Raw genomic sequence first — 25,819 nt, forward strand, 5'->3', positions numbered from 1 at the left:
CCACAGCCATCACCTAAATGGAAATTGGTCAATCTGCTTTGAAGAGTGCCATCAGATGCAACAAGACTATGAGTCTGCATTTGATGATAACAAAAACACCTTGGGCCTGAACCTCTGTGGAGTGACAATCTGAGTTGGACTGTCAATCCGCTCTTAGTTTCTTAGCTGGAAATCCAGCCACTTCTCTCAAGCCTGATGTTCAGACTCAGGCCAGGTAAGAAATCACCAGTGCACCGCATTCCTGAGGCCTTGTATTGGGGGCTGGAGTGTCAGAGGTAAGGAAGTCATGCCGACTACTTTTTATGGCACTCGCTACCGTAAAGCAGGTAAGTTTAAAGGTTCAACCACATTGAAAAGCCATGGAGAAGGTAAGTTTGTTAGGCAAGTGGTAGGGCTGGGGGTAGGGGGATGGTAGTGGTTGCTCAAGGAAGGTGGGGGTGATGGTCGGGCAGGGATCCAATGGTCAGTGGGAATGGTCAGAGGAATCCTGTGAGGGGCAGTATTATAGTTACCCAGGAGTTAGGAGAGGTTTTAATCCTTTTAACTTTTCCTGGTAAGACAGGCAGAACCATCTGAAGTCTCCAATTTAAATTGCACTTTTGGATTGTTTCAACTGCAGGGAAATTGCACAACAGAAATTTTAACTTCCTAGGCAATTGCCATGCAATCCTTACCTGGGGACGTTTGGGGGGAGGGGGTTTGGGTCCTAGTGCATCTTTAGGGTACCCCACAGTTATATCACGCCAGAGCTCAGACGTACGGGCTCTTGAAACTAAAGGAACATTATATTTCAGGAGCATAACTGACAGAAAATCCACAGTTGTCTCCCCATAAGTTACACTCCTTATAAAAATTCTGCGGCCCGGGGAGCAAAAGGCATCCAAGATGCACAAATCTGCCATCAGTTGCTGCAGATGTGGGAACCTGTCCTGTATTTGCATTCAGTAATAATCAAGTTTCCACATCATGAAACCCAGCCTGCTCCTGGCATATCATTGAAAATAGATAAAAGGAAGATAAAAAGACAATCTCTCTGGACAGGAACAATTTAGGGTAGCATAGTAGCACAGCGGTTAGCCCTGTTGCTTCACAGCGCCTGGGATCCGGGTTCGATTCCCAGCTTGAATCACTGTCTGTGTGGAATCTGCACGTTCACCCCGTATCCACGTAGGTTTCCTCCGGGTGCTCCGGTTTCCTCCCACTTAACATGAATGTGGTTCCCGTAACAGCCTCCCCGAACAGGCGGCGGAATGTGGCGACTAGGGGCTTTTCACAGTAACTTCATTGAAGCCTACTTGTGACAATAAGCGATTATTATTATTAAAATGACTAGCAGCTATTGTGGACCAGGACCAAACAAGCATCTGAGCACTCAGCAAATTTTTTTTCCCAGACTTTACTTGTTACTTGACAAGGTTTTAAATACCTGGGGCGGGATTCTCCACCCCCACGCCGAAGTGGCCACGCCGTCGAGGTTCACGACGGCGAGGAACGGCCCCGGTCCCGACCGATTCAGGCCCTGACAATGGGCCAGTATCGGGGCCGCGTCATCTACCCGCGCCAGGCCTTGTCGCCCGCGTAAAAGCGGCGCCGCATAGATGACGAGGCTGGCGCCGCATAACGGACGTCATCCGCGCATGCACGGGTTGGCCAGCGCCAACCCGCGCATGCGTGGTTGCCGTCCTGTCCAAATCCGCCCCGCAAGAAGATGGGGGACGGATCTTGCGGGGCTGCGGAAGGAAGGAGGTCCTCCTTCCGATCGCAGGCCACCCCACATTCCAGATGAAGCCCGGTGCAGGATCCCCCCTCGCCCCCCCACAGGCCGCCCCCCCCAGCGTTCACGCACCGCCCACGACTGCAGCGATCAGGTGTGGACGGCGCCGGGGGGAACCCGCCGTTTTGGCCTGGCCGCTCGGCCCATCCGGGCCTCAGAATAGCGGGGGTGCCGGAGAATCGCTATTTTGGGTGTCTCCGGTGATTCTCCGGCCTGCGGCCTGCGAAACACGACCGGGCCGTTCCCGCCACTTGGGAGAATCGCGGGAGGGCGTCGGACCGGCGTCCCCGGAAATTTTGGCGGCCCAGGCGATTCTCCCAAACGGCGTGGGAGTGGACAATCGCGCCCCTGATACTCTGCAGAGTTTTACTTTTTTTGCATGCTTGAGAGTTGTGTGTGGGTTTTTTTGCATTCATGGTAATTAGACATATTTGTACATTTTGAACATTTTGTTAATTTTTGCATCTTTACCAGAGTGAGTTTTAGTTGTTAACTTATTTTTTGCACCAAGCTATACATAGATAAACATATCTCAAATTGGCAATGTCAACTGCATTTTAAATTTAAACTCTTGTTATAAACAACTCAGGAGTGGAACAAAGGGTCAGTTCATCCTTGTTAACTTTGCTATAACACTGGGTAGGTAAAGACGGAACTAAACATGGACTGTCTGTTCCACACAGCCAACAATGGTGAAGAGGCATTGGAGGAGGATGGGGAGTGTGACCAGCTATGTCAAAGTTTGCAGGTGAGTTGAGAAGGATCATGTGGAATAGCAGTAGTCACAGAAGATTCATCTGAGAGTTGGATTAGGAGTGCATCAGTGTCATGGCAAGGGTAAATTGCTGATTAACAAGTTTTGAACATGGAGTTGTGGGCAAGGTGGACATTGATGGAAATTGCAGGTGCCAAGTGTTTTTGATTTGAAGTACTTGATGAACAGAAAGTAAATAAATAGTCTTTTGGTAGAACAGAACTTGAGTTTCGCTGAAAAAACAGGTATGTCAAAGCTTTTCATCTTGCACTCAACAGGACATTCACAAAGATACCAAAAGTAAAGGGAACAACAATTTATACACCATGAGAAGGGGGTGTTGATTGGCAAGTTGACACTGATTTACTGACAATTAATGCCAAGCTTGCTTGAATTGAAACCAGGCAGATTGACTCTGATTGGTCAAGGTAATGCCCTGGGGAATGAACTGGAGATTGGCTGTCAACTATTGTGTTCAGTTGAAACAGATGCTGTGGACGCGATTCCCCGAAAAGATTTCTAAGTGTGGTAGCGAGCAGGAACTGCCACTAGCTTCCGAGCACTCGGCCCAGCGAGGCCGGCAATGCTATTCAAAGTTAATTGGTCCACTTAACAGGGCCCCAGGGGTTTCTCATCGCAAATGAAGGCTTGCCAGCCGATTTGCCAGCACGATGCTCACCAGCCTCTCGCTAACAAGGTCGGGCAGCACACAAACCCATCCCCATAACCCAAACGATGTGCAGGCAAGCTGCAATGGCCATGCTAAATTGCCCTTTAATTGAAAAAAAAATGTAGTACTCTAAATTTATATTTTAAAAAAGCAGCACTTGGTCAACCAGCCCGTCAGCTCGCAATAGTGGAGCCAAGGAGACCATCGCCAAGACTCAGGGATGCAGATCTGGGGAGGCTCCTAGATGCAGTGGAGGCCAGAAGGGATGTCCTGTTCCCCCGAGGGTCCCGGAGGATGAGCCACAGTGCAGCCAGTGCTGCCTAGGACGAAGTGGCGGTGGCTGTGAGCACCGCGAGTATGACCAGGAGGACTGGCCTCTAGTGCTGGAAAAAGGTCCATGACCTACACCAGGCAGCACTAGTGAGTGCCAACCCCCCCACCCCCGCCCCCCTCGCCCCGAGTCCTTTCCGCCCCCACGCAAACATCTCCAACTCTCCATTTGACCCCGAACCCTCCCCCTCCCTTCAACCCCCAACCCTCTCTCCAACCCCCTCCCTTCAACTCCCCCAACCCTGCCCTCACACCTTCCCTCCCACTACTGCGAACAATGTGTGTGGCTAGCGATGACCCCTCTGTGTCTCCTCGAGAAAAGCTCTCCCAAAATCACCTGGGGAGGGCCCAGAATGATGGGGTGCCAGACTTAAGAATCCTCACCTCCTTCGAGGAACGGGCCCTGGAGGTGACTGGGGCGGCCGAGGATAGAGCGGTCAGCAACACGGAAGCTAGCGGACGCTGCAGAGGTGAGGAACCACCAGGCCTCATCCAATGGACCTGTCAAACAAGGGTTGTTATTGCCTTACTGACCCATCCCTCACACTGACCACATGTCCATTCTCCACAGGTCCTCCAGCCGATGGTGCCGGCCCACCGGGGTGGCACCCTCTCCAGCCTCCCATGAGACCGCCTCAGAGGGGAGTTCAGAGGAAGACACGATCGAGGCGTCAAAGCTGTTATCCCCACCTTCCACCAGCGGAGATACATGCACCTTGGTGGGAAATGTTAGTGGTCAGCCTTCTGGGGCACAATCTGGTGAGCACCACACCACTGATGACGCACATCAGGTGCAGGCAGGAACCCTCAGGCGAGACAGCAGTCAGAAGCCTGCTGGATCCCAGCTGGGTCTCAGCCTGATGCTGAGCCTGTGGAAGACGTCATCCCGGAGCTGATGGTGACAATAGGAAGCAGTCAGGTCATTCAGAGAGAGATGCCAGCGACACTCCAGCAGATTCATGGCCGATTGGAGGAGTCCCAGAGTCTATGGGCGCAGGATGTCACAGGCAATGCTTGTCACCGAGGCCAACACTGCTAAGGTGGCGACTGTAGTGGAGATCCTGGTGCACGATGTCGGCACCATGATTGAAGGTGTCCAAGGCATCGCGCAGTCGGTGATGGCCATGGCTGAGGGCCTCGACAGAATATCCGTCTCACTGGGGGGTGTGACCCAGTATCAGGCTGACCTTGATGAGGTTCTGTGGGACAAGTTCCACTCTCAGATGGGAATGGCCGAGGCTTGTCCCAGTCACAGGTGGGCATTGCAGAGGTGCTGCAGAGCTTGTTCCAGTCACCAGGGAGCATCGCCGAGGATGTCGACACCATGGTGCAGGTCATGGGCAGCCGCCAGGTCTGGCAGAGCCAGATGGTGCAGGGGCAGTCGGGACTTGATCAGCTGCCCGCCATCCCAAGGTGAACCCCCGAGCTCTATGAGCAGACTACGAAGAGGGGTCACTGAATGTCAACCTCACCTCCTCAGCCCCACAGAAGCCCTTCCGCCAGGTTTACATTTTTAAAAAGGTGTACTAATCGGCGCCATTGTGATCACTTGCTGGGGAGGCTGATGAATGACGGGAGGCCGTTGGATGTGGGGCGACTTCCATTAATTGTATGGTAATATGGCTTAAATGGTGATAATTGTTTTTTTGCCATGCTACGGCAAGATCCCGATTTCACCTACAGGAGCAGGCCGGTTCCATCGCACACTGTTTGGCGCCTGGCGCGGTTCTCATTTTCGGCCTCTCCCGCTATTCACCGGCCTCATTTCGCTTGAGCAAGTGCGCAATGAGGCTGGAGAATTGTGCCCCATATCTAACATTGGACACTGTTTTGAGTTTTGTAAGCAGGGGTTGAATGGCTACAGTTAATACCTTGCCTGCTGCGAACAGCTGAAGGGACATGCTGCAGATTTTGGGACATATACCATAAACCACATTGGCACTGAAATTCATATATTACATTACTCAATGTATGATAGGCAGAACGTAATTTTGGCTTGATGGCAGCATCCAGTTAGTGGCTAAAAACACTCATGTTGCTACTGCATAGTTGCTCAGCGTGAATCAACTGGTTTCACCTGTTTCTCAAATCTTTTTTAAAAAAAAAATTTTATTGAAGCATTTGTAATTTTCACAGTTTAACACATTAACATTTCTTAAACAACCGCGCGGGCCAACACACACAAAACACCTAAACGAACAAATAACAGAAAACAGCTACTACCTCCGCCCTATTCCTTAATTATCGTATACTAAGCTCCCTGTCCTTATCTAACATTGCCATGCCTCCTGTTTTCTTCCATCCCCCATTTCCCCTCTCCCCTTACTGCTGATGTTCAATTTTCCTTCAAGAAATCGATGAACGGTTGGCATCTCCAGGCGATCCCCTGAGTTGATCCTCTCAAGACGAACTTGATTTTTTTCCAGACTGAGAAATCCTGCCATATCACTGACCCACATTCCTGCCTTCGGGGGCTCCAAGTCCCTCCATCCCAGCAAAATCCGCCTCCGGGCCACCAGGAGGGAAAAGGCCAGGACATCGGCCTCCCTCCCCCCATTGGCCCCTGGGTCATCCGATACCCCAAATATTGACAGTTCTTGATCCCACCCTTCCAGGACTTCTGACATAACGTCCGCGAATCCCTGCCAGAATCCCCTCAGTTTCGGAAATGCCCAAAACATATGTACATGGTTCGCCGGGATACCCCCACACCGCCCACAACTGTCCTCCACCTCCTCAAAGAACCTGCTCATCAGGGCTGCCGTCATGTGGGTCCTATGGGCCACCTTGAACTGGATCAAGCTAAGTCTGGCACACAACGAGGATGAATTGACTCTCTTCAAGGCTTTTTCCCACAGTTCAATTTCCAGCGCTCTTCCCAACTCCTCTTCCACTTCCTCTTCACCTCTATGATAGGGGCCCCTTCCCACTTCATCAACTCCTTGTATACCTCTGAAACCCTCCCCTCTCCAACCGCTGTTTTTGCCATCATCTTGTCCTGTAGTCCCCTCAAGGTGAGGCGAGGAAAGCTTGGAACTTGCCTCTGTAGAAAGTCCCGCACCTGAAGGTACCAAAACCCGTTCCCACCCAGCAACTCAAACTCCTCCTCTGGTGCCTCCAAGGTTGGAAAGCTCTCCTGGATGAATAGGTCCCCAAATCTCTCAATCCCTGCCCGCTGCCATCTCTGAAAGCTCCCTTCCAGCCCCCCCGGGGCAAACCGGTGGTTGTCACAAATCGGTGACCACACTGACGGTCCCTCCAATCTCATGTGCTGCTTTCATTGTCCCCACACCATTAGGGCTGCCACCACCACAGGGCTTGTAGAGTACCGAGCCGGCGAGAACGGCAGAGGCGCCGTTAGTAAAGCTTCCAAACTCGTACCCGTGCAGGATGCCGCCTCCACTCGCTCCCGAACAGACCCCTCCCCCACTACCCGCTTCCTGACCATTGATATGTTGTCCGCACAGTAATAGTTAATAAAGCTCGGGATGGACACGCCCCCGTTCCAGGAGTACTTTCTTTACTCTTGGGGTTTTACCCGCCCACACAAAAACCGAGATTGCCGTGTGTTTCTCAAATCTTTAAGCAGTCTTACCCTTCCTGGGTAATCTGAGGCTGACTGGACACTTTTCAGTCAGTGGCTTTAGGCCCATTCATGAGTGTGCCTGATGTACAGCGAGCAATGATCTGATCGGGATAGCTATAATTTCACAGGATGGCTTTGATGGGCCCTATTTCAGCCTCACGCTTGCACAGTGAGCAAATGGTTTGGGTCCTATTTACGAGGGTGCCAATAAGGCCAATCTTATAATGTGGACAACTGCCGGAATCCTAATGTGTACATTGATCAATGAAGGTCAGCCTGTGGTAAGTGGTAGCACAGAACTCACTGGTAGATTTCTCAACTAGTACATCAAGGAATGGAAGCACATTTGACTGTTCCATTTCAAATGGTGAATTTGAGTGCAGGATGGAGCCCATTAAGGTGTGCAAGGAAATTCTTACATGTGACTGCGGATTCTAACATATTAAATGCATCACTTACATATCTGAAATATGCAGGAAATCGGAGATTAGGTGTAATTCTGTCAAATATTCCTAGGGAATCCTATGGAATCCAACAAAGATATTCGTGAGAACTGGGCCTAGCGGGGATCCCATGGCAACACCATCTTTTTGGGCGGGTTAAAAGTAAACTCAACTGCGTGAGTTATAGAATCATAGAAGTTTACAGCATGGAAACAGGCCCTTCGGCCCAACCAGTCCATGCCGCCCAGTTTTTACCATTAAGCTAGTCCCAGTTGCCCGCACTTGGCCCATAACCCTCTATACCCATCTTACCCATGTAACTATCTAAATGCTTTTTAAAAGACACAATTGTACCCGCCTCTACTACTACCTCTGGCAGCACATTCCAGACACTCACTACCCTCTGAGTGAAGAAATTGCCCCTCTGGGCCCTTCTGAATCTCTCCCCTATAGAAGTTGCCGAGTTCATAAGTTTAATGAATACTGATTTGTACAGTGGCGGCAGGTCTAGATCACCATGTATAGTGCTGCAGGACAAATGTCTATTGGTTTCTTTCGTGGAACATTGGTGAATAGGCTCGGCACATGGGCCATGAATCGCTTTCGATATGCAAGTCCTATATCGTCTTTGCAAATGTGAAGGAATCCTTCACCATGTATGTGAAAAATTGGCTCAAAACTGTCGAATTCATATTGTAAAGATAAGATAGGACATAAAGGGACATCACTTTTGTGTGTCTATGACAAGCCATCCATCCGTGGAGGCAGTGAGCCATGAGGACGAATCCTGTCATATTTAACAACTGGCAGCTTGTTCTGTTTACACAATTCCAAAAAGCTTTCTTTTTAGGTTGCTTGCAAGCTAGACTATCTGGTCCTGCTGAATGGCAGATCCAAAGGATACGAATTTGGACCCATCATTAAGAATGGCATGCATTTTGTTGATTATAGTCCTATTTTTAAGGATGACTATTCCAGTCCCTTTGATAGGTTTACAGACATGCATGTTTGGGTTAGCCTGGAGGCCTTGCAATGCTACCAGACATAGGTGTTGCATGTGAAAATCAGATTAGTTAAGAATCTCGCCATATGGATGTGTTAAATCAGCTAGGCACAATTTAAAGGTTTCAGTGTCTTAGGTATATGCTGGTTGTGGCGGGATAGCTTGGAGTAGAAGAATCCAAACTCAGCAAAATACTTCTTCTTGTCTCTTTATTCAGTGAAAAGTAAATAATCGGTGACAGAATAAACAGGGTTGGTTGTTACGTGGGGAGAATCACAAGGCTGAGAGAAGAACAGAGCGGATCAGAGGACAAAGTACAGAGCCTTTTACCTCTGGGAACTCGGTTCAAATACTATCTGTTTTATAAACTAACTGATTATCTCCTATGTTTGCTGGCTGTGAAGGTCTGGAATGGGATTTAGATTAAATTGTGTGAGGATTGCACAGGCTCAAACTTCTAAAAGACAAATTTAGGACCAATATCAGGAAGAACTTCACACAAGGGTGAGCAGTATATGGAATGAACACCCAGATAGAATGGTAGAAACAAACACTTTGGGAACTACTTAAGAATTAAATGTAATCGGGTGAATGCATGGATTTTCCGGATGGGTATGATCATCATAAATTTGCCTAGCAACAGCAGTAAAATGAATTTAACAAAACATAATGGGATGCGACCTGCCCAGAAACAGATAGAAATCTGCCTAGAGACAGCAGTAGCCAGTATTCAAAAGGCCGGATGAGATGCATCTCTCTCAGTAATGAGATTAGAAGACATTTTAGATAAGAATCAGATATGAATAACTTGAGTAGGAAGAATTTACCTAGTCAATTGGGGAGATCAATGAGGTACACATACAATAATATCTAGAGTCAAGGAGTTTGATAAGGGCAGGCATCCAAATTCACAGAAGGCAAAATTAAAGTGGAACAAAGGTATAATTGGCCGCCCCCTCAGAAGCAAGGGAGGCCAGTTTACACCGAGCAGGCTCAGAAGCAAACAAGCCAGTTTCCAGCTACCATGTCTGAAGACCAAGTTCTACATCTACCAGTCTCGAAGTATTAGAGCCAAGGCGGTGCAGAAAACCTTCATAAAGGCAGTTTAACTATATTTTGCTGGACCAGGACAAAACATTTTCCAGGCTCGAGTATCATAATGGTATTGTGTGGTTACAGTAAGCTGGTTTTAACTTCTAGATTTATTTATTTGGATATTATTTGGGGAAACAAGGAAGTCTTAAGGAGTTCTGGAATCATAGATATATTTTGGAAAAAGGGGTGCATTCTACTTAAATTGTGTGTGTATTTAGTAATTCATTCACCTTAATTGTTTTCGAATAGAGTAGAGTAGTCCTGTTCATGTGTATTTGTCTTTCCTTTACTTTAATAAATAGTCTTTAATAATTGTTACGCGAGGACTGGGCTGCTTATTCTCACTGGGGTTTCACTTGCCTCATTACACCCAAACAAAACTATACACCCCCATGAACCGGTGTTCGAAATTGGCATACCCTCACAGACAACATCAGAGTACTTTGTGACAATGATAATAAATGGTATTTCTTACGCTTAATGATCTTGTGAATCTAGTTTAGGCCGCTTTAAGCCAGTTTTTAGTGGGCGAAAGCTGAGAGTACAAAACAGTCCTTCCATTTGGCACTGATTAGCAGTCTGACTCCAAAAGGCCACAAGCTGGCTGGTGGAGGGAAAGGGAAAAAAATGCCACACGCAGGAGTTCTTCTGAACCTGTGCAGAAGTATGCCAATAGGCCAAAGGAGAGGGTGTTTGCAGCTGGCTGCGCTTTAACTGGCCTGGGAGTGATTAATGCTGTCGGTCTGTGACTGAAACATGAAAGTTACAATTTATAACACAGATCCTTATCTAGATCGTGAAGAAAAAATGCATTCAGGGGTTTTAATCATGGTATTGCAGAAGTCAGAGCTGAAGCTGGCCCGGGTTCAGAGTTTAAAATTGACTTACCAGTTCTGTTCCCTTTTCTCGAGTCACAAAGTATTGCTCTGGGGTTAGCTTCTTTTGCCAATCAACATTTATACTTGTTTCATCATATCGAGTCAGCGATCTCAAACCTATATCAAAATAAAAATGGGATAAACAATACCAACTAGTCTTAAGACATTTGATAAAAGGAGGGCTGTAAATAATTTGCAGGGCTAAAGGGAAAAAGGAAGGTGAGTGGGATTAGCTGCGTAGTGCTTACAGAGAGCCAACGGTGACATGACTTGCCGAATGTCCTCCTTCTGCATTGTTACCATTCTATTATTCTAGAATGCTCTTCCAATATAGTGTTCCAGCTCTTAACCTTGAATCTATATCGCATGGTTGAGAGTGGCAGTATAGACTGATGTAGATGAAACCTAACCATTCCGGTGAATGCATTTCATAAACTGCAGTGATTATACAGAAAATAAAACGTTACCCTCTGCAAAAGTGGGATAATTTTGTATTCAACATAATATATAAAGACATTTAAACTGTAGAGACTGTGGGCAGAACTGATCCCCACCAGCAATTGGAAACACTCTGACTTTGTAGCCACCTAAATTGGCCAACTCCCGATTTAAAATGGCAAACGGCAAAGGCTGATGGGAAAGTCAGCCAACACAGACAGAAACCAGCAGGTGCAGGTTTGCTGTGTATTTAATTCTGCAAAAGGCCAGACCACATCGATACCAGCGCCCATCAGCATAACAATGTAGCAGCCACCTACATACTGATGAGCAATCCCCGGGAACAATAAGTAACATTTTGGACACACAAAGCAAAGCCAGACTCCCCGGCGCCAGCAGGAGCCAACACAAAGGAGATGAACATGCACCTCAAGACTGCCCATCGATCAGGGAACCGCTCCAGTATTGGAGAAATCGAATCAAGCGATTGGAATGAAGTCCAATCACTTGGGACCAGGTACAGGGTCCGCCCTGAAAGGCGGGAAGTCCTTGGGGACTATAAGAGTTAAGCCCCAAGTTCAAATCGCTCTCTTCATCTCTTTGTCCTGCCCGGGTCACCAAGCAACACGAACCAACATTGACCGTGACCGGTGCAGTGACCACCGGAAAGAAGTAAGTCTTAATTCAACGCTCGCTACGAGATAGGCGCTCCTAGCTACCAATCCGTACCAACTTCGAATCCCGCAGACTCAGAACTCGAACGAAAGGCCATTTCCCCTGACCTGGTGGGCCAGTCCAAAGTTAAGTATAGGCCTGTTAGTTGTAGAAGTAGCTTAGATGTAGAATTTGTGCATGAGTAGCGATTACTGTGTATAATAAATGTGCTTTGATTTGAATCTTACTAATCGGTGTACTGAGTTATTGATCATTACTCGGACTTGAACCTCGTGGCGGTATCATAAAGATACGTGGTGACTCGAGAGCAAAGGTAATAAAACAGAGCAATTGAACCAACCGGAAAGTTAGCAACAACTTCCACACCCATCACCGACCTTAAAGCTTCATAGCAGAATATTCGGCCCTGTGTCTGAGAAAGTGAAACAACGCAAAAAAACCCCACCAAAATCCAAATACCTCACCAGGTGGAAATGTTAAGCCTGGCCATGATTATGCTTTCCCGAAATACACTGAAACCAGTGTCATTCAAAGTCTCTCTAGCATGATGATTTATTTCATTTTATCTTTTCTCCAGTACCAACTTTCCTGTTTTGTTACAGAAATAATTCTCCAAGGCGCAATGAGAGAATCAGGTGCAGTTCCTAGAAGTTAGTTCAATTCCCCCATTTAAAACAAATACTTAATAATTATACTGATAGGAAAAGTGCAGGGAGTTTTTTAAGAGACAAAACTATGCTGTCAGCTTATTCAATTATTAATAAGTTGCAGTACCTCATGCACAATACTGCATGGGTCTCACCTCCACAACTCAAAAAGATGTGCAGGGTAGGTGGATTGGTGAAGCTAAATTGGCCCTTAATTGGATAAAAGGAATTGGGTACTCTAAGTTTATTTTTTTTAAAGACTGTGAACGCAGATATTTGGTCTCTGGGAATCAAGGGATATGGGGAATGGGTGGGAAAGTGGAATTGGGGCCGAGCCTCAGTCACAATCGTGCTGGATGCCACAGTTCTTGGAGGCAGAATCTTATCCCTTAAAGGGACAAGAGCCTCGATGGCAACTCATTAGTGCCTGCTTACCACAGATTCTAATCAGTGCTCCCAGAAACGGATGAGGCAGGTTTGCCCCTGGCCTTCCAGCCCAGTGTCAGGCTACTCTGGCAAAACCCAGCCTGTGGCTGTCTGGGGCATGAGAAGCATCCTCGAGTTCCCACGTGGTACAAGGGATTGAGGTGCCCTGCTAAATCTATTTATTTGGTTAACATCAAAGCTTAACGAACAAAAAAACATTCACCAACTATGCACCAATTTGCTTCCTCCCTGACACTGTTGGTGTGTTTTTTTTACCCCCTTCCATGATGCTCCCTCTCGCTGATCTCTGGATTCTCCTTTAGCCAGTTTCACCTTCTTCACAATTGCAATATAAATCACACAACCATAAATCCTTTCTCCCTTAAGCCCAGCTAAAGGCCATTAAAGCATGCAAGGTCTCCGCACCACAAACATGTGTGCTCCTAGTATGAGTGATACACAGACTGGGAGCTTGTTTCTCTAATGCTAATGAGGTAGTTACATCTTTCTGAAGATGCCAGATTAATTTTGACAATGTTGCATAGATTAGACTGCTTAAATCCTAGAGAATACTAGCACAGTAAAAGCTTTTTCAGAGTTTAGTTATCTCAAATTATGCTAGTAGGGACTGGAGATGCCATGCTGTTTAGTTTTTATTGTACATGAGTTTTTTAAAAAAGATTTCCAATGAAGGGGCAATTTTGCGTGGCCAAGTCGCCTACACTTCACATCCTTGCATTGTGGGTGTGGGACCCACGCAGACACAGGGGGAATGTGCAAACTCCAGTCAGTTACCTGGGGCCAGGATCGAACCTGGGTCCTCGGCTCCGTGAGGCAGCAGTGCTAACCACTGTGCCACCGTGCTGCCCTATTCGCAGCCGTGGTCTTTGTGGCGGTATAACACAATCCTTCCATCCCAGAAAGCAATCCAATGAACCCTCCATCATACCACCTCCAATGCAAATATATCCTGACTTAAACTGCACACAGTATACAAGATGTGGTCTCACCAAAATCAACAGTAGCAAGGTTCCTTAGTCTTGTACTCCTATACTCCTATCTCCTTGTAGTAAAGGCCAACATGCCATTTGCCTTTCTAATTGCTTGATGTACCTGCACTCTCTTCACCACGCTCCAAGTGTGAAATTCAGTTCTTTGTGAAAATTTGTTATTGTGTTTCCCACTGCATTGTAGTGTTTCTAGAATCCTAAATTTACATGAGAATCAATCAGATGAAAGGACTTGAGAACAGATTTTAGATCTAACTTGTTGCTTTGCAGTAAATGTAGCGAATGTCACTTAGTTCATAGGATCATAGATCATAGGACCATAGAATTTACAGTGCAGAAGGAGGCCATTCGGTCCTTCGAGTCTGCACCCTGCCAAAGCCCATACCTCCACCCTATCCCCGTAACCCCACCTAGCCTTTTTTGGGGGCACTAAGGGCAATTTCAGCATGGCCAATCCACCTAACCTGCACATGTTTGGACTGTGGGAGAAAACCGGAGCACGCAGAGGAAACCCACGCAGACATGGGTAGAACGTGCAGACTCCGCACAGACAGTGACCCCAGCCGGGAATTGATCCTGGGACCCTGGAGCTGTGAAGCAACTGTGCTAACCACTATACTACCCTGACCCCCAGTTATGATGTCGTGTTGCAGGTGATATAGAAGCAGCACTATAACTCCAAAATTTACTAAGCAGCTCATTTATCTAACCATGGAGTGCGTGTGTGTGAGAAATGCTCCTCTAATGTTGTGGCATCAGTAGTTGAAGCCTTCTGAGAAATGCAATAACAATACTGTAGTAGTAGTAAGGAACTTTAACTACTCTAATATTAACTGGGATAAAATCAGTGTAAAAGATATTGAGGGTGCAGAATTTTAAAAATGTTTTGAGGAGAACATTTTTAGCCAGTGTGCAGCAAGAACAATAAAAAAGGATCAGTTCTGGACTTACTTTTAGGGACATAAATTAGGTAGGTGGCATTGAGAAAAAGGCCGATTTTACCAGTGGTAAAAGTTTTCAAGTGGGAAAAAGGTCAATTTTACGAAGCTGAGATGTGATTTAACAAAAGTGGACTGGAAACAGCTATTTGAAGCTAAATAAGGGTTAGTGTAGCAGGAAGTATTCAGAGCTGCAATATTATGAGTTTAGAGCAAATATGTTCCCACTAAAAAAAAAACGCCCCCTGACCTCACTGAGCATTCAGGATGAAAAAGGGAAGCTTGTATCAGATAACAGGAGCTCAATACTGCAGAAAATCTGAAGAGTATTGAAAGTGAAGGCATGAAATTAAAAATGAAAGTAAGAGGGCATGGAAAAGTTGGCAAGTAAAATAAATTGTCACAAGTAGGCTTACATTAAATACATAAAGAGCAAGAGGGTAACTAAGGAAAGCGCAGGACTTGTTTGAGACCAAAAAGGTAACTTGTGTGTGGAGGTGGAAAATGTGGATGTGGTTCTCAATGAATATTTTGCATCAGTCTTCCCAATAGGTGGGATGGTGCATACATTGTTATGGAGGAGGATTTTGAAACATTGGATGGGAGAAACATAATGAGTAAGGAAATATTAAGGAGCAGTGTTTAGTGTAATTGAAAGTGGATAAACTGTCAGGCCTACATGAAGTGACCCTGAAGTTGCTAAGAGAAGCAAGAAAGAAATCAGCAAATGCTCTAGCCATTATTTTGCAATCTTCCAACGTTGTGGGCAACGTACTGGAGGGCTGCTAATGTTGTCCTTTTGTTTAAAAAGGGAGAATGGAGTAGACTGTAATTATAGGTCAGTTAGCTTAACCTTGGTGGTGGGCAAATTGCTGGAAAAATTCTGAGCGACAATATAAATCATCACTGAGAAAGGCTCAGATTAATTAAAGACAGTCAGCATTGATTTGTTAAGTAGTAGTTATGTTTGATTAACTTGATTCAATATTTGCACTAGTAAGGATGGTTGATGAGGATCCTGCATTTGATGTAGTCCACATGGGTCTTAGCATGGCAGACTAGTTATAAAAATAAGCGCAAGTTGGATCTTGAAGTGCTTAGTGGCAGGATGGCAAAGGTCGATGGGTGTTTTTTCTTTAAAAGTATATTTTACATTTTAACAAACAAAGCAACAAAACCACAAAAGTAATACAGCACAGCAAGCAAAAAGAAAAGGCTCAACACATATGGAGACAGAGGGGAACAAGAGAACAGCAGTTTAATGAACTTGATACAATCATTAGACATAACTTGATGCCTCTAAAAGCTCCACCAAAGAAGAATGGAGACACAGGGCAAGGCCTCTTCAGATGTGCACCAATCTATACTCCCTCCACTCCAGCAGCGCCAGAGGCACCAATGACAGACCGTAACCTCCTATCCTTGGATACTTGACCCATTTGCACCCATGCTGCTGCCAATCACGGATTCTTTCTACCTACCCCTTAAAAAAGGAAACCTACAACAAAAATACACGGGAACCCAGATATAAATATCACACAACACAACAGCAGTCTCAGGCCCTGTACAGAGCCAACATCATTCCATACATTTATAGAGGGGACCAGCAGCAACATCAAATTGAACCCAGATCCCTGGCGCTGTGAGGCAACAGTGCTAACCACTGAATATGTGTAGCTTCTAGCAAGCGTGAGTCATATTGTGAACCCAATTGATTAAATTGGTTATTTGTGTAATTCTTAGCACAATTGGGATTGTTCAGCAGGTTAGACATTATGTTCTTAGTTTTTCAAGCAATTTATATGATTTTTGATGCATCAGTCATGCAAAACACTAACATCTGAGGCGGGATTCTCCGGGATCAGGGCAATGGCCCGACGCCGGCATCAAAAACGGCGCGAACCACTCCGGCGTTGGGCCGACCGGAAGTAGCGGAATCAAGACGCTGGAGGGGTTGGCGCCGTGCCAGCCGGTGCCGAAGGGACTGCGTGAGTCCGCACATGCGCCAAAGGGCCAACGTGATCCCGCGCATGCACAGAACCGCCGGCATATTCTGGCATATGCACAGGGGATGTCTTCTCCGCGCCAGCGATGGCAGAGCCCTACAGGGGCCGGCACGGAAGGAAGGAGATCGCACTCCCCTGAGTACCGCCCCAGCCGACTTACCTGCCAGGTCCCACCGTGTGGGACCATATCTAATCCATGTCGGCGGGAGTGGCCAAAAACCGATGGCCGCTCGGCCCATCTGGGCCCGGAAAATTGCCGGGGGGGGGGCCGCTGCCCACGGCTCCCGACCGAAAACCGGCGTCGGGGAGAATACGGCAGCCGGCATCGGGGTGGGATTTGCGCCGCCCCTGGGGATTCTCCGACCCGGGGGGAGGTCGGAGAATCCCGCCCCTGATTTCTGGCGAGGAATAAATAAAATCACTTTACATTAACACTTGAATATTATTACAGACACTTAAAGTACTGTGGGAATAAGAATCTTGTGTACCTCTCAGGCTGACAGAATTTAAAGAGATAACTATACTTGTTAATCTAGACTTGCAGGGAATGAATAGGCCCTGTTCAATTTAAATGACAGACAGCTATTCTGAATTCACCATTTAAAGTGTTATTTCTTGCAATATGGTCAAGTCTCTAGTTCCAAGTGTGATTTACGAGTGGGGGTGACTGTAAACATGTGATCCCCACAGTTGGTGTGAGGCCTCCGTATTGGCGTCAGCAGCCATGACCTCAATGGATAGCCCTTGTCGCCCAGCAACCAGCCCCTCAGCCGGGGGGGGGGCATCCATCAAACATTGCGGGGATGAACGACTGTGCCAGAATGTAGGCGTCATGCACACTGCCGGGGTACTTTGCACACAGGTGCATGATCTTCATGTGGGGGTCGCACACCACCTGAATGTTCATGGAGTACGCGCCCTTCCTGTTCATGAACACGTCCCTGCTGTCTGCAGGCGGGCGCATGGGGATGTGCACACCATCGATGACACCCTGGACCATCGGTATCTCGGCCACCTTGGCAAATCCACGTACCCGTGCTTCCTGCTGTGCTCGGTCCTCGGGGAATTGAATGTACCTGTCCGCGATGGCGTACAAGGTGTCGGTGACGGCCCTGATGCACCTGTGGACCGAAGCCTGTGAGATCCCGGATAGGTCCCCGCTCGGCGCCTGGAAGGAACCGGTAACGTAAAAGTTTAGGGCCACCGTCACCTTGACGGAGACTGGTATCGCGTGTCCTCCTCCCGTTCCACGTGGTGCGAGGTGCGCCACGAGCTGGCATATATGTGTGACCGTCTCCCTGCTGAACCGTAGTCTCCTCCTGCATGTGATGTCCGTTAGGGCCTCGAACGACATTCTGTCACGGTACACCCTCGGCCTTGCTGGACGCCTGTGGCGACCTGGCACCACCATCAGTGGATCCTCCTGCTCCTTCTCCTCCTCCTCCTGCTCCCCCCCCCCAAGCACTTCCTCTGCATTCCTCGCCGTCTGGCGGTCAATGTTCCCCTCGGCATCCCCCTGTACATTCGGGTCCTGAGCGCCTGCGGCCCGCGCGTCGACGACGGGCCACTCCGCGGCCATCCCCTCTGCTGCACCGGCAACCGCTGCATCTGCAGCCACTGTGGGCCGTCCGACTCTATGCTGCCGAATGGCAAACTCCAGAGCTGGCGCTCCAACCACGGCATCGCTGTCTGGTTGGCATACATGGTGACCTGCAGGAGGGTGGTGGGGGCAGAGAAACGACATGTTACACGGAGGTTCTTCCACACCTTGCCAGCCGGGTTGTATGGGATACCTGTGTGCCCCGGTGGCCTGGTCGCACTGCAGACACGCAGCCAGACTAACACCTGGTCACTGTCTGTGCCCAACGGTCACTTCACACCGTACTGCTCACCAGTGTGCCACTCGCCTGTGCCCATCAGCCACACGCACCCTGCGGCCGTGTCCTCGTCACCGTCCTGCCATATCAGGGCGGCTGACATGTTGCATCCGCGGATGGACGATACCATCCACACTCTCCCTCATCCCCCTCCCACCTGCACACTCTCCCTCATCCCCCTCCCACCTGCACACACTCTCCCCCCCCACCTGCACACTCTCCCTCCCCCTTCTCCCACCTGCACACACTCTCCCCCCCCACCTGCACACTCTCCCTCAGCCCCCCTCCCACCTGCACACTCTCCCTCACACCCCCACCTGCATACTCTCCTTCACCCCCCTCCCACCTGCACTCCGCTCCCTCACCCCCTCCCACCTGCACACTCTCCCTCACCCCCCTCCCACCTGCACACTCTCCCTCACACCCCCACCTGCATACTCTCCTTCACCCCCCTCCCACCTGCACTCCGCTCCCTCACCCCCCCCACCTGCACACCCTCTCCCCCCCACCTGCACACTCTCCCTCACCCCCCCCCACCTGCACTCCGCTCCCTCACCCCCCTCCCACCTGCACTCACCCTCACCCCCCCTCCACCTGCACACTCTCCCTCACCCCCCCTCCCACCTGCACACTCTCCCTCACCCCCCCTCCCACCTGCACACTCTCCCTCACCCCCCCTCCCACCTGCACTCCGTTCCCTCACCCCCCTCCCACCTGCACACTCTCCCTCACACCCCCACCTGCACACTCTCCTTCACCCCCTCCCACCTGCACTCCGCTCCCTCACCCCCCCCCACCTGCACACTCTCCCCTCCCCCACCTGCACACTCTCCCCTCCCCCACCTGCACACTCTCCCTCACCCCCCCCACCTGCACACTCTCCCTCACCCCCCCCCACCTGCACTCCGCTCCCTCACCCCCCCTCCACCTGCACACTCTCCCTCACCCCCCCTCCCACCTGCACACTCTCCCTCACCCCCCCCCACCTGCACACTCTCCCTCACCCCCCCTCCCACCTGCACACTCTCCCTCACCCCCCCCCCCCACCTGCACACTCTCCCGCCCCCCCCCTCCCACCTGCACACTCTCCCGCCCCCCCCCCTCCCACCTGCACACACTCCCGCACCCCCCCCCTTTGGCCGCAGCCTTCTCAGGGAAGCCGGCCCGGTCTCCGGGCGCTGCGCTACAGTATCTCACCTCCTCCCTGCTCACCGTCAGCCAGCACGACTGGCTGACGACTTTAAATAGCAGGTGTGAACGGCAACGGCGTGAACTGGGGTCACGCCGTCGGGGCTTCGGCCCATCCGGGCCTGAGAATAGCAGGGGTGCCGGAGAATCGCCGTTTAGGGTGTCTCGGGCGATTCTCCGGTCTGCGGCCCGCGAAACTCGACCGGGCCATTCCCGCTGCTTGGGAGAATCGCGGAAGGGCGTCGGACCGGCATCGCGGGAAATTTTGGCGGCCCAGGCGATTCTCCCAACCGGCGTGGGAATGGAGAATCGCGCCCCATATGTTTTTTTAAGCTATGACCGCCTTGAATTGAGACATCCCTGCTATTCAAACCACAATCACGTTTATCGCTCTTGATCATCTACTGGGATAGAAATCACTTGGTTGGCTTTTGCTAACAGTACATCTGTCACTTAGTGTGTACGCCTGTTGGTGGCAAACATTTTGAGGCATAATTGGTACCAATTGGCTTGGAGGGTAGCTTACTGATGCAGTATAACCTGATCTCTTTGACATCCTGCTCTTCCTTCGGGGAACATAAATATGGGAAACCTAATGCTTTCACTTCCAGTGTAAGAGTAAAGGAACAGGTGAAAACTGTCCATCCAGTTCGCAGCTAGCAAATTTTCCAGAGGGAAAACAAATGGAAAACAGGGTGCACACAAAAGTTTGCACATTAGGCTGTTCAAATGTGGCAAATCGAGAGTTCTGCATTAAGGCACCTCTTTTAAACTTGCCAAAACATTGCGTGCCTGTTTTTAAACATAGAATTGCACACGCTGTCTCTTCAGTTGTCTGAAAGTGCCTGAAGGAGTGTTTTACAGCACCTTTGTTTGACATCGTGGTGTCAAATTGGCTTTAAAAAACTGAAGTACTCTTTGAACATTTTTACATCACATTCATTATTGATTTTAATGCTGGCTGAACGTAGGCAAACCCAATCGTGCTCTCCAATTTTAATGGCAGGGTTTTCTACAGAGCGGGGACACTGCAAATGGAGCCAGGCATTATAAATTAGGAATAAAACAGAAAACACTGGAAAAACTCAGCGGGTCTGCCAGCATCTGTGGAGAGAGAAACAGAGTCAATATTTTGAGTCCGTATAACTCTCCAAATATAAATTAGGCAGTGCCTGATTGGCACAGGAAGATAGAATGTGGGTTTGTGTACATCCTTTCACAATCTCAGAATGTTTTATGGGTATCCAAAGCCAATGAGGTATTTTGAAGTTCTAAAGAAGAATTCCAGCAACCACGATATTTTATTTTATTTGGGGTATTTTGAAGTATAGTCATTATTGTAATGTAGGGAAGGGTGGTGCAGCCAAATTTCACAATACAGCTTGAGCTAAACGACACCAGGATAACTCCCTTATCACCTTCAAGCGTGCCACGGCATCTCTTACTTCTAGCTTAGAGGTCAGACAAGGTTTGGATTTAATCCTCGAAAGACAGCAGGGTTGACAGTGTAGCTCTCAACCTTGCCCCTCGTCTGAGGTGTGGCGATCCTCAGGTTAAATCTTCCCCAGTCAGCTATCCGCCTCAAAGGGGAAAGCAGCCTCTGGTCAACTGGGACTATGGCGAATTTCCTCCTTTGCTAGCCTAGATAACACATGCTCCATTTCCTGGCTGACACCTATATGGTCTATGACAGGGGAGCTATTATTGATCACGTCATATCTGGCTCTATTTCGGAAGCTGTTCCAGTACAGCTACAACATTGGCATCTAACCTGCAATGTGGAGAATTGCCCAGGTGTACCCTGTACACAAGAACCAGGACAAATTCAACCCACCGATTACCACCCTGCCCAATCAGTCTACTCTCCATCATCAGCAAAGTTATGGATGGAGTCATCAACAATGTTGTCAAGCGGAACTTTCTCATCAATAATCTGCTCACGGACGCTCAGTTTGGGTTCCGCCAGGGTCACTCAGCTCCTGACCTCATTACAGGTTTGGTTCAGACATGGACAAAAGAGCAGAATGCCGAAGGTGAGAGTGACTGTCCTTGACATAAAGTCATCATTTGACAGAGTATGGCATCAAGGAGCCCTAGCTAAACTGGAATCAATGGGAATCAGAGGGAAAGCACTCCTCTGGTTGGAGTGATACCTGGCACAAAGGAAATGGTTGTGGTGGTTAGAAGTCACTCATCTCAGCTCCAGGACATCACTGCAGGAGTTCCTCAGGGTAGTGTCCAAGGCCCAACCATCTTCAGCTACTTCATCAATGACCTCCCTTCCACCATAATGACAGAAGTGGGGATGTTTGCAGATAACTGCACAATGTTTAGCACCATTCGTGCCTCCTCAGATAATGAAACAGTTCATGTTCAAATGCAGCAAGACCTGGATAATATCCAACTTGGGCTGACATATGGCAAGTAACATTCATGCCACACAAGTGCCAGGCAATGACCACCTCCTACAAGAGAGGAAAAACCATCACCCTTGACATTGAATGGCATTACCATCGCTGAATCCCCCACAATCAACATCCTGGGGGTTACCATTGATCAGAAACTGAACTGGACTAGCCATATTCATACTGTGGCTATCAGACCAGGTCAAAGGCTAGAAATCCAAAAGCCGACCATCTACATGACACAAGTCAGGAGTGTAATGGAATACTCTCATCTTGCCTGGATGAGTGAAGTTCCGACTATACTCAAAAGAGCTCAACACCATTCTGTTCAAAGCAGCCCGCTTAAATGCTCCCATTCCACACCCATTCAATCCTGCCTCACCGATGAACAGTGGGAGCCATGCGTACCATCTACAAGATGCACTGCAGTAGCTTGCCAAGGTTCCTCAGGCAGCATCTTCCTCATCAATGACCAGTACTTCGAGAAGGACAAGAGCAGCAGATCCCATCACCTGGAGATTCTCCTTCAAGTCACTCACCATCCCAACTTGAAATATATTCACTGTCTTGAAATATATCCACTGTTGCTGAGTCAAAATCCTGAAATTCCCTCCCTAACAGCACACTGGGTGTACTTACACCTCAGGCACTGCAGCTGTTCAAGAAGGCAGCTCACCACCACCTTCTGAAGGTCAACTAGGGATGGGCAATAAATGCTGGCCAGCAATGCCCACATCCCGTAAATGAATTAAAAACTTCAACTTGCACTACACTTATATCAAACAATAAATTTCAGACTTACAATCAAAGCACATGATGGCTTCAGCCACCTTCCCCCTTTTTAAGAGAGCATTTGTGTCGGTGACGAGGTTTTCTACGCAATATACAGATCAGTCAAACGAGGAAACAAAACGGTGACCCCCCCCCCCCCACCATTGTGATGGTGATAACCCCCCCCCCCCCCGATAGTGATTGTGCCCCCCCCACCACCATAGTGATGGTGAGACCCCCCTTCACCACCACCATAGTGATGGTGACCCCACCCAAGGATGGGATGGTGATGGTAAACCCCCCTCCCCCAGTCAAACCAAATCTTCCCAGCAGTCCTCCAAGCAGCAGGAGCAACTTTTCCGTGCAGGCGGCTACATTGTTTGCTGTTTTAGTCCCGGCTCGCTCTGAAGAACGTCGCTTCGATATTAAAACGACCACAAAATGCCAATTCCTCCTCCTGGGGAGTTGGTGCCACTGCCCCGCTCACTCCGAGCTGGCAGGAATAAGCACTTACACGCACGATCGACTTAAAACAAGAGCCGGGCACAGTGCATTGTCCCGATTTATTTAATATTCTCATTTTGCTTCGATATTTTCACGTTATAACCAGCAAAATGGATTCGCCGGAGGTGGGTAAAATGGAACAAGCCCAACCAACATCCATCTCATTAAATGTCACTTGCAAACCGCATTCGCACCAACTGCATTCACTCATTGAAAAGCAGCTCCTTGGGAGACGCCAGATGATGTGCAGGCTGGTGGAAACTTTCCACTCCAACCCGAGGCACAGCCAGAGGGTCTGTCCCCGCACCCCCCCCCCCCCCCCCCGCCCCGGGGCACAGCCAGAGGGTCTGTCCCCGCACCCCCCCCCCCCCCGGGCACAGCCAGAGGGTCTGTCCCCGCACCCCACCCCCCCCGAGGCACAGCCAGAGGGTCTGTCCCCGCACCCCCCCCCCCCCCCCGCCCCGGGGCACAGCCAGAGGGTCTGTCCCCGCACCCACCCCCCCCCGGGGCACAGCCAGAGGGTCTGTCCCCGCACCCCCCCCCCCGGGCACAGCCAGAGGGTCTGTCCCCGCACCCCACCCCCCCCCGGGGCACAGCCAGAGGGTCTGTCCCCGCACCCCCCCCCCCCCGGGCACAGCCAGAGGGTCTGTCCCCGCACCCCCCCCCCCCCCGGGCACAGCCAGAGGGTCTGTCCCCGCACCCCCCCCCCCCCGGGCACAGCCAGAGGGTCTGTCCCCGCCCCCCCCCCCCCCCCGGGCACAGCCAGAGGGTCTGTCCCCGCCCCCCCCCCGGGCACAGCCAGAGGGTCTGTCCCCGCCCCCCCCCCCGGGCACAGCCAGAGGGTCTGTCCCCGCCCCCCCCCGGGCACAGCCAGAGGGTCTGTCCCCGCCCCCCCCCCCCCGGGCACAGCCAGAGGGTCTGTCCCCCCCCCCCCCCGGGCACAGCCAGAGGGTCTGTCCCCGCCCCCCCCCCGGGCACAGCCAGAGGGTCTGTCCCCGCCCCCCCCCGGGCACAGCCAGAGGGTCTGTCCCCGCCCCCCCCCGGGCACAGCCAGAGGGTCTGTCCCCGCCCCCCCCCGGGCACAGCCAGAGGGTCTGTCTCTCCCCTCCCTCCAGCCTTTTACCTGATGGGTCAAACTAAGAGCGGCTCCACCTACCCGCAGCCGTGTAAAGGGGCCGTGACCAGCGCCGCACACTCTTGGATGTGACCAGGGCTTTGGGAAAGTTTCCCCTGAAGAAAACTTTGGGGAGACGAGCGACAAAGCCGGCGGCCATGGTGCTGACAGTGTGTCCTCCTCCCTCAGCGAGTGGAGTCTCAGACACACACAACACAGCCGCCTCGCTGACGTCGCCAGGTTATTAGCATCTTTTACCATATTTGTCAGTGTGTCAAAGGGCAAGACGGCAGGATTCACCCCCCCCCCCGGCTGCAGAGAGGCAGGATTCACCCCCCCCCCGGGCTGCAGAGAGGCAGGATTCACCCTTCACCCCCCCCACCCCCCCCCCCAGGCCGCAGAGAGGCAGGATTCACCCCCCCCTCCCCCGCTGCAGAGAGGCAGGATTCACCCCCCCCCCCCCGCTGCAGAGAGGCAGGATTCACCCCCCCCCCCCGCTGCAGAGAGGCAGGATTCACCCCCCCCGGGCTGCAGAGAGGCAGGATTCACCCCCCCCTCCCCCGCTGCAGAGAGGCAGGATTCACCCCCCCCCTCCCCCGCTGCAGAGAGGCAGGATTCACCCCCCCCCCCCGCTGCAGAGAGGCAGGATTCACCCCCCCCCCCCCCCGCTGCAGAGAGGCAGGATTCACCCCCCCGGGCTGCAGAGAGGCAGGATTCACCCCCCCCCTCCCCCGCTGCAGAGAGGCAGGATTCACCCCCCCCCTTCCCCCGCTGCAGAGAGGCAGGATTCACCCCCCCCCCTTCCCCCGCTGCAGAGAGGCAGGATTCACCCCCCCCCAGGCCGCAGAGAGGCAGGATTCACCCCCCCCCCCCAGGCCGCAGAGAGGCAGGATTCACCCCCCCCCCTTCCCCCGCTGCAGAGAGGCAGGATTCACCCCCCCCCTTCCCCCGCTGCAGAGAGGCAGGATTCACCCCCCCCTTCCCCGCTGCAGAGAGGCAGGATTCACCCCCCCCCTTCCCCGCTGCAGAGAGGCAGGATTCACCCCCCCCCTTCCCCGCTGCAGAGAGGCAGGATTCACCCCCCCCCTTCCCCGCTGCAGAGAGGCAGGATTCACCCCCCCCCTTCCCCGCTGCAGAGAGGCAGGATTCACCCCCCCCCCTTCCCCGCTGCAGAGAGGCAGGATTCACCCCCCCCCCCCCTTCCCCGCTGCAGAGAGGCAGGATTCACCCCCCCCTCCCCGGCTGCAGAGAGGCAGGATTCACCCCCCCCCCCCCGGGCTTTAGAGA

At 50.7% G+C, this 25,819-nt stretch overlaps 1 protein-coding gene across 4 annotated transcripts in view; it reads right to left on the reverse strand.

The window, feature by feature from the left end:
• The window catches only part of msrb2 (methionine sulfoxide reductase B2), a 41,590-nt gene extending 16,865 nt beyond the window's left edge, over positions 1 to 24,725 (reverse strand). Inside the window, exons 1-3 of one of the 4 annotated variants that reach the window (XM_072508489.1) lie at positions 24,575 to 24,725; positions 10,544 to 10,650; positions 7,574 to 7,636 (exon numbers count right to left, since the gene is read on the reverse strand). In XM_072508489.1, coding sequence (XP_072364590.1) covers positions 7,574 to 7,636; positions 10,544 to 10,650; positions 24,575 to 24,692 — 288 coding nt within the window. In that variant the 5' untranslated portion in view covers positions 24,693 to 24,725. Of the gene's footprint in view, positions 1 to 7,573; positions 7,637 to 10,543; positions 10,651 to 10,781; positions 10,947 to 24,574 lie in introns of those variants that run through there. The other 3 variants (XM_072508491.1, XM_072508490.1, XM_072508492.1) reach the window with 3 other exon arrangements.
• Positions 24,726 to 25,819: the final 1,094 nt, after the last annotated feature.

The sequence above is a fragment of the Scyliorhinus torazame genome, chromosome 6 (assembly GCF_047496885.1).
Source record: "Scyliorhinus torazame isolate Kashiwa2021f chromosome 6, sScyTor2.1, whole genome shotgun sequence".
Lineage (NCBI taxonomy): Eukaryota > Metazoa > Chordata > Chondrichthyes > Carcharhiniformes > Scyliorhinidae > Scyliorhinus > Scyliorhinus torazame.